The sequence below is a fragment of the Pteropus vampyrus genome, unplaced genomic scaffold, assembly GCF_000151845.1.
Source record: "Pteropus vampyrus isolate Shadow unplaced genomic scaffold, Pvam_2.0 Scaffold117, whole genome shotgun sequence".
Classification (NCBI taxonomy): domain Eukaryota; kingdom Metazoa; phylum Chordata; class Mammalia; order Chiroptera; family Pteropodidae; genus Pteropus; species Pteropus vampyrus.
The window spans coordinates 1,863,298-1,872,615 of record NW_011888898.1 but is presented as its reverse complement, the minus strand read 5'-3'; the positions used below and the strand labels follow the sequence as shown (position 1 = coordinate 1,872,615).

General features: G+C 46.7%; 1 protein-coding gene and 1 pseudogene across 1 annotated transcript in view; both read right to left on the bottom strand.

Moving 5' to 3' along the window:
* The window catches only part of ATP9A (ATPase phospholipid transporting 9A (putative)), a 113,484-nt gene extending 109,373 nt beyond the window's left edge, over positions 1-4,111 (bottom strand). The window contains exon 1 of the mRNA XM_023534081.1: positions 4,050-4,111. Coding sequence (XP_023389849.1) covers positions 4,050-4,096 — 47 coding nt within the window. The 5' untranslated portion in view covers positions 4,097-4,111. The remainder of the gene's footprint in view (positions 1-4,049) is intronic.
* Positions 1,921-2,039, bottom strand: LOC111743656 (annotated as a pseudogene).
* Positions 4,112-9,318: the final 5,207 nt, after the last annotated feature.

Here is a 9,318-nt window from a genome sequence, read left to right as displayed (position 1 = left end):
GAACGCAGCACATGCTAAAACGTTCGTGTCGGGCTGCTCGTCTCCGAAGGGAAAGTTAACGTCATCCAGCGGTTTTCTGTCCTCCGATCTTTCTTAAATACATACGTGTACCTTTAGTTTTAATTTTATACTTATAATGTACAAATAGGCAGATACAGAACATGTAAAATTGTATATAAGTAACATATAAAATTAAAAAATAAAATTAAAAATAAAAACGTTACATCGATTTTGCACCTTTTTTTAGTGTTTTCCTCGTAATGCAACCTACTCAAGAAGAATGGGAAAGAGAAGGCGGCTGTGCTGTGACTGTTTTGCCAGATTTAGGTTCAGGGGTGCCATGGCTGGGCTAACCTGTATGTCTAAAACTTAACCTCAGATCAAGAAAAGGAAGCTTCTCAAATAAATCATAAAAAAAAAGAAAAAAAATTTCTTGTGACACGACTATGTTCCCACGAGGATGGCTGAAGCGAAGGGAGACAGACAGCGCCGAGTGTTGGTGAGGAGGCAGAATCAGAACCCTGCCTGCTGGTACCGAAACGGTGGAAAATTATCAGTTTCTACTAAAGGTAAACATGACAGACCCTAGCACCCGGCACGGCCACGCGGTAAAGGGACTAAAAGGTATGTTCACAGCAGCGCTACTCACGAGAGCCAAAACTGGACACAGCCCCAACGTCCAACAAGAGGAGACAGGACAGAGATGATACAGTCACACGAGGTGTACGTGTGGCCATAGGAATGAACACGTTATAACGCACGGGCGACATGGCTCGATCTTACCCACAGAACGTGGAGCCGGAACAGCCAGGCTCGAGGGAGCAGGTGCTGCGTGACTAAATTTGTTCCAAACTAGGTGAAACGAATCTCTGCTGTTAGAAGTCAGGGTACAGGCTATGGTGGGGGGCGGCGGGGGGGAGGGAACAGGGGGAGGCTTCTGAGGGAACAGCCTGTTTCTTTAGTGGCTACAGGTTACACGCATGTGTCCACTTGATGCCCTTTTCTGGGTGTGAACGTGTATGCATGTGTGTGTATATATGCATAATCTTTTAAAATTAGCTTATTTAAGGGAAAAATGCCTGCCAGGTGGGACAGGGGGTCTTACTCATTTACTACCTGGTCCTTTGATTTACCTGGATGTGGTTGTGTCACTCCGTGTAGGACAGCCTCTAAGTGCCTTTAATTTCTTGGGAGCAGGAACATGAAAAGAAGGGGGATGAAGTTCTCCAGTTTTAAATTTTATTTGCTAAAACATATTCGGATTCGAGTGATTTCCTTTTACAGTGAGGACATTTTAGACGTAGACATTCGGCACTTTCTGCCCCATTAGCGCAAATATGTCTCATACAGAGTGGGTGAGGAAGAAAATAAGGCTCGACATGTAACTTTGAAAACAGATACTGTTTCTTAAGAATGTATAGTTGCTGGGGTAATCTGAAACTTCTAGAATATTTCTCTGTGTCACATCATTTCTGCTAATAATCAGCCTTTACCAGGAACAATGGAAGACACATGCACCTCCACATCACTGAAGCCTCAAAAAACCCCAATTCCTCTCCCGACAAAAATCACCTGCTCTAAATGGACAGTATAGGAACACTCATGTGGGAGAGGGCATCGGGACAGGCTGCAAGATGCAATTTGCTGCCTAAACTCAAATTAAAATGAGTCTTTGAAAATGGGTCCCCAACCCCCGGGCCATGAACCAGTACTGGTCCGTGGCCTGTTAGGAACTGGGCAGCGCAGAAGGAGGTGAGCAGCGGGCAAGCCAGCGAAGCTTCATCTGTATCTGCAGCCACTCCCCAGCGTTAGCATCACCGCCTCAGCTCCGCCTCAGGTCATCAGGCACTAGATTTTTAAAACACTGAGAAAATTTAAAACACTGAGAAAAGTCCTTGTCATTCTTTTTTTTTTTTTTAACATCTACAGCACTTGGTCTTCCTAGGTGGTCTGCCATACAAGTACTAACCAGGTCCGACCCTGCTTAGCTTCTGAGATCAGACGGGATCGGGCTTGTTCAAGGTGGCATGGCCGTAGACAAGTCCTTGTCATTCTAAATCAAAACCATTCTAAAAGGAAAAAACCTTCTGCTCCTCAGTTTCATCACTGTAAACAGGGTTGTCAGGACGATTAAGCAGGAAGGTCCACATAAATCGGCCCAGAACAGCGCTGGCCACCTAACACGCACAGAATAATTGTCAGTGACGATTCTAATTCTCACCAAACTAATCGAGCACAAATCTAAGTGACGAGAACTAACTCAATAAAGTGCAACCTGGAAATGTGACTACTGTAAACTCATTAAGCAAAAGGAAACATTGGGGGACAGTGCCTAGTGCCCCCACCCTGCAGAACACCTGGTGACTTGGGTTCCTGTTTTCAGCCCAGTCCACATGACTTTGCAACACGCTCAGAGAGAGCTCTCGAGACTTCTTTATACTTGCTAAAGAACTCATAAACATCAGTTTAAAATAAAGTTTTATTAATAATACCAAGAGATACCACACCTGCCAAAATAGCCATAAACGAGATGCTTCGTGTATTATTAGTTTGCTGGGGGGTGCTTAAACAACCAAAATTTATTTTCTCAAAGTTCCAGAAGCCGAAAGTCCAAGACCAAGGTGTCGGCAGGGTTGGTGTCCTCTGAAGCCTCTCCGCTTGGCTTGCAGACGGCCGTCTACCCCTGTGTCCTCACAGAGTCTGTCTTCACACCGCTGGTCTCTCTCTGTGTCCTAATCTCCTCTTATAAGTACACCAATCAGCCTGAACTTAACTCGTTTAAGCTCGATCTCTTCTTTAGCGGCTCTATCTCAAAATACAGTCACCATCTGAGGTGTTGGGGGTCAGGACCTCAACATATGAATTGGGGGGAAAGGGTAGCAGATACAAATCAGCCCCTAACACTTCCCAAATGTTCCCTTCCAACAGCTCCAGGCTTCCTTAGTTATTAAATCAGAAAGTTTAACTCATAGCTAAGAACAATAGTCCAAACATGAATTTCTTGCCTAACTGGTTTTTCTTTTTCTTTTTTTTTTTTTAAAGACAGGATGAGTCACCTTAAAAGTCAATAAGGGACATATAAGGGACATGGCCATTTATAGTGTATATTCATTCCATTAGTCCAGTGGTTCCTAACAGGTGTAATTTTGCCCACCTCCACTCCCCATTCCCCCAACCCTGCCCAAGGGACACTTGGCAATGTCTAAACATTTTGGTTGTCACAAATAGGGAGAAGAAGCTACTGGCATTCGGTGGGTGGAGGCCAGAGATGATGCTAAACATCCTACGACGGAAAAGGCACCCACCGCAACAGAGAGTGATGAAACCCAAAACATCAACAGTGTCAAAGCAGAGAATCTCTCAGGTCTAACCAGGCCCATCTGACTTCACCTTGTGTCACGGCAGATGGCCCAGCCGAGGCTGCGGGGCTCTGCCAGGCCCTGTTCTATGAGGAAGGAGGGCCCTGCTCACACTTCTCACTGCTTCTTCCTCAGGAAAGACAGCTAACAGGCTCATCCCCGGCATTTGGCAAATGCCATAGATGCCTAACTGGGAGGAGGCACGAGAATCCCCACAATCCCCACAAGAAGCCTTTCCTTCCAAGGAACCACTTCCAACTGGGCTCCCCCATACCGCCCCCCCAACCTGTTCAGACAATGACGAAAGTGACATTAAAATCCCCAATCGACCTGGTAAACTAACCACTGTTTTAAAAATCATGTTTCTCAGAAACAATTTGGCAAAAGAAAAAAAAAAAATTTTAATCTATCAGCACAATCAGATCATCCACGTCTGTTTCCTCGTAGCAACAATATTGTACTTTTTGGACTGACGGCAGCATTTTAGCACAGGCCGCTGCTTCCTAAATGTCAGGCGTGATCTGGGGGCCATCTACAAACCTCATCAACTATTACTGACTTCAACCTTTTCTTTTACTGGGTACTTTTTGACTTAAATGTATCCTAAGAGGAAACTTCCTATTAGGAACACAAAGAGAAAACAAGTATCATTTGGGACAAACAGAAAGAACCATAAAAATAATTGCTCACCTTTCGATGTCTGGCAGTGAGCCACCTACAGTGACCTTTGGTGACATTCCCCACTGGCCATCCTTTGAATACTTGGTATCAATCTCTCAAAGTCACACACAGGAAAGAAAACAGATGCTAGCTTCAGAAACCATCTCCATCCTAACTCTTCAGGTAAAAGTCATTAACAAAACCCTTACATCTAGTCGTTTTCTTTCTAAATTAAACCAAAGTCCACTCACTGTCATGAGTGAAGCTGGAGATGCTTCATGTCCATTTCCAAAGGTGGCCATAACATGCGGCCAGCCCTAATAAATGACCTTCATCATTTGCATCTTAGTAAAGATATTAAAAGAATGATCTGAAAAGTAATAGACTAAAGTCCAAAAAGAGATCGTTCAACACCTTGCCTCCTTCCTCCAACTTCTTGTGTGTATGTGGCTGAGGTCAAGGTCACATGGCCGCCCTCTTTCCTTGGGGACTGGGGTGTAAGGCCTGCCCTCACCGGCCTTCCTCAGGGCAGCCCCAGTGGGCCCGGCTCCTGCGTCCACACTCTACCCTTGAGCCTCTCTCCCTGGGTTTGTGATTCCGTCACCCCTGGTGTCACTGCCTGTGACCGGTGAGCTCAGAGCAGGGCCCTCGGCAGGGACTCTGCAATGGAAAATGGGTGGCAGAAGTGCAGCTGGGCTGCCTGGCAGGGAGCCACTGCCAAGCCTTGTCCTGTTCTCATCCGAGGGAGTGAAGAGCTGTTTATGTGACTGTCCACTCTGCCACAGAGGGGAAGGGCTAGGGTCCTGCATTTCACCCACCAGCACGATCCCCCCTGCCCCAGCTTCCCCTAAACACACCCCTGCACTCTGTATACCGAACCCCAGCTCCACTGCAAAGGCACACACGCCTGTCCACTGGTTAACCCTCACGGCTCGTGGTCCCGGTATTTGTGAATTCATCTGCTGCCGAAAATGCGTAACCTCGACATCAGTGCCCACAGCACTCTTGGGGTCATTCACGGACGCATGGAGTGCACCAAACCTGAACCCCCCTCATGCACGGTCCCGGCTGAGGTCAAACGAGATGACCCTCTGTCTTGTTTCAGCTCATGCCAAACGCGTGTCCTCTCCACTGTCTCTTTAGTGCCCTGTTTGTCACATTTTGTGTTTTCTGTTAGCCATGTCACGTTTATGACGGCCCCCAGCACAGTGCTGAAGTACTGTCTCGGGTCCCCAAGGATGAGAAGCTGTGATGTGCCTCAGGGGAAATACTAGATCAGCTTTCTTCAGACATGAGCTACCGTGTTGTTGGCGAGTTCGGTGTTGACGGGCCAGCAATATACACCAGATGTGGTGTGTTTAAACAATGTATCTACAACAAAGTTCTGCGTTGATCGGTTGACAAAAATGTTGTGAGCAGAGGCTCGTCGTCACCTAACCCCGCACTTTTCTCAGGAGCAGTAGCTCACTATTGACTAATTCGGTGTCACCGGGGACTTTACAGACCATAACTACTGTGAATAATGAGAATCAACTGTACTGTACACCTAATACGATACCCACCATGTCAAAAGGAAAAGGGCATTTTAACCCCCCAAATTAGAAGTGACAGCTTCAATAAAGAGTGCAGACCTTTCGACCGAATTAAATGTATCTATAGGAAGAACTCCCTACGGTGCCATGATTCTTCTCAGTTTCCGAGAATGGTGAAATCTGATCACTGACAGACCATGGTCCTGGCCTGGTGTCGAGGACGGCTGCAAAGGGCCACGTGGCCTGCTGTGGCCCTGTCACCGGACACTCAGTAATCTGAGGTCTGTGATAGCTTCTAACAGTCAGGTACCCTGTGGCCATTTTCCAGCCAGAGTTCTCACCAGACCCTCTACAAAGATCTAGAAAGATGCTATGCAGCGCGAGGGTCCACGTGAGGCCCGGTCCCACCCTCCAGACTGTGATGACGATTTCGGACAGTCTCTGAGGGCTCACATGCTGCTGTGCATGGATTATACCAGACCACAAAGGCACTCTTACTTGTCCCCATTGTACAGAGGAGGACACTGAGGCACACAGGGGGAAGGACAGTGACACAGACTTCTGTAAGGACTAAAACGGCAACCCTGGTCATTACCCTGAGTCTGTGTGATCCTGGCATCCAAACTCAACCACGAAGCAAAAAGGCCAGCATCCTGCCCTGCGTATTTAAAACTGTAGCTGACGACATTATCTTTAGTCTTACAGCAGTTTTCAAAATGCAATATACCTTAACTGCCACTCCCAGATTCTCTCTCCTGCGGTCACTTGGCAAAAGAATCATTCATTGTTACTGGAGGGAAAAACAAATAAACTGAGAAAAACCAGCACAGGGGACAGAGGTGATGAATAAATGCCTCCCAGCTGCCAGCCCTGGCTGCTCCCAGAACCGCCCCCCGCCCCGCATTCTCTTAATTTGGAGTCAGACTCACCTGAGTTCTTATTGGTTTCTGCCACGCATTCTTGGCCCCAAATAATTGCTTAATCTTACCGGGCCTCAGTTTACTTGTTAGTGAAACGAGGATAAAAATATTGCAACGTCAAAGGGCCATTCCGCAGCCCAGTGAGAAAACACTAGTTTAGGGCAAAACACTGCAAATCTTAAATAAGTATTCATTCCCTTCCTCAGTGGTCAGTGTATGAGTCACGCAATATGTCGGTTTAAATTCTGCACCCTTGAGCCCTGAGATGCCCCAGCTGCACCCGCCATGCTAAGTGGCTCCCAGTCCGACCGGGCAGCCTCACTGGGACTAGAAGCTTAGTGTGAGAATCCCTTCCCCAGGCCTACGAGACACACCCTCTGCATTAGCTTCCCCCGCTGTCCTAACAAATCACCACAAACTTACTCTTTTACAGTTCTGGACGTCAGGAGTCCAGAGCGGGTCTCGTGGGTCTAAAATCGAGGTGTTGGCAGGACCATTTCCTTCTGGAGGCTCCAGAAGAGAATCTGTTCCCTTGAGTTTTCTAGATGCCCCATATTCCTCTACTTGTGGTCCAGCCTCCATCTTCAGGTCTCTCTCCAGCTCTGGGACTCACGCTCCTGCCTCTCTTTTGAGGATGCTTGTGATTATCCATAGGGCTCCCCTGAGACATCCGAGATCGTCTCCCCATCTCAAAATCATTAACTTCACATCTGGAAAGTCCCTTTTGCCATGAACGGTACCAGTCACGGGCCACACGTGGATGTCTTTGGGGGACCCACCACACCAGTAAATATTAAGGTGTTCTGAATGCTTAGTGCTCTAAATTTTATATGAACTGCGTCTCAAAACAACCCTATGAGGTATAAATATTGTTATTCCCACTTTACAGGTGAAAAAACTGAGACCCAGTAATTGGGTAAAGTAATTGGGGTAAAGTAATTTTCCCAAGTCACACAGCTGATAAGGAGTAGGGCCTGGGCTTGAACCCAGCTCAACTCCCAAACCCAAGCTCTAAACCACCAATTTCCTGTGTTTCACCAAGAAGAGAACTCCAGCCAGAAACGAAGCACGTGACGTCAGAAAATGGTTTCCAGCCATATGGGGCAAATGCCTTGTTTCCTAACTAAACTGCAGCAACAGCTTCCTCAACAGCAGGATGTGGAGCTGTCTCAAGAGAAAATGAGCACAGGATTCCTTCAGCAAACAGACTGCATGTCTTGGCAGCATGACATAATTAATACTGAGTGACACTACCTCCTGGGACTCATGGCACCTACTTTTTTTTGTTTTTGTTTTTGTCTTTTAACCACAAAATCCCCCCAACCAACCAACAGCTTAGAGCCACGAGGTGAAATGAGCTACCTGGGTAGAAAACCAATCCCTCGCAATGACTACTCTTCGTCTCCAGCAAATTCTTTGACGTCACTGAATCTCTTAGTTTTCTTGTCTATAAAATGGGGAAATCAGTTCCCAAAACTCGCACCATCGTGATAAAGATTAAAAACACAGCCATTTAATCTCAAGTGCCCAGCAGAGAGCGTGACACATCATATAAGTTCTTCTTTCTTTACCTCAACTCCCCACTCCCTATTATATTTCAGGAAATCTTGCCATCACTTTCTTCCAAAGTGTTTCCATATACCAAGAGTCCCACCTTCCCGTGGCTACGCCTAAAAATGCAGACTAACTACAAGGACGGACCTGCAAATGCCTGGCTCTCCAATACACGATTTGAACCTGAATCCTTGTCACTGTTCAGAAAATAAATTAGTTCCAAAGTGACAAATTTTAAAGGGAGTGTGATCTTCCATTCCAATACCAGATAGTAATCTTTTTCTTTTTTAACTGACGGCCCCACTTCCTCTGGGTCCCCATATTAATGGTGCATAGTTCTATCATGGTGATTATTACTTAATTATTTGCAGTTTCTCTCATGCACTGAATCAGAGGTTCTCAGCTGTCACTGCCATTAAAATCATCTGGCAGCTTTGAAAAAATTAGATACCCAGCTCCCACCCTCGATTCTTTTTTCAAAGATCTAAAATCTTTGAGCAGGAACAGTAACTGTTTAAGCCTCTCAGGTGGTTCCAATGCACAGGCAGGGTCAGGACACCTGCACCTGTTGGGCAGGTCTTGTTCAATTCACCTTTGCATCCCAGTCACGTGGTATGGACTCTGCATATAGTAGGCATTTCATAATTGGTTTCGGCATGAATAATTAAACTTTAGAGTCCAAGTTTCATATAAATGTATTAAAGTATCTATTGAGAATGTATATTACAGGCAAGCACTATTCTAGGCATAGAGCTCCCGGTTATTTGTCACCATTCTTTAGTCCTGAATGGTCAGGATTCAAACACGGGAGAACAGAGAACCATCCTGAGTTCAATCTCCATTTTGCAGCTCGGTCCCAGCGGTCCCCAACCTCGCTGAGCTGGTTTCCTCCTCTATGTTACATCAATAGGGCCACCTCACCGGAAGATTCAAGGCAGACAGGGACAAAGACCCCACAAAATGGCAGCTGGAATCATTCCTTTTTTTTTAATTTTTATTTTTTTAATTTCCATGGACACCTGATGAAGCCACCCTAGGGGTTCACCCTCCCCACCTTCTGCACCAAGCAACTGACGCTGCAATAAGCGGCGGCCACAGGATAGTGCCAGAGAGGACAGGACGCTAAGGGGGAAGGGCGGACCCGAGGCCGCAGCCCCGCCCAGCTGCCATTCTCAGCCTTCAGGGGACCTCGGCCTCACCTGGGCGGGCCGGGGGAATGCACATTTCCAGGTCTCACCCTTCCCGTAAGAATTGACTGGCGGGTCTGGGCGGGGGCCTGGAATTCTGCATTTT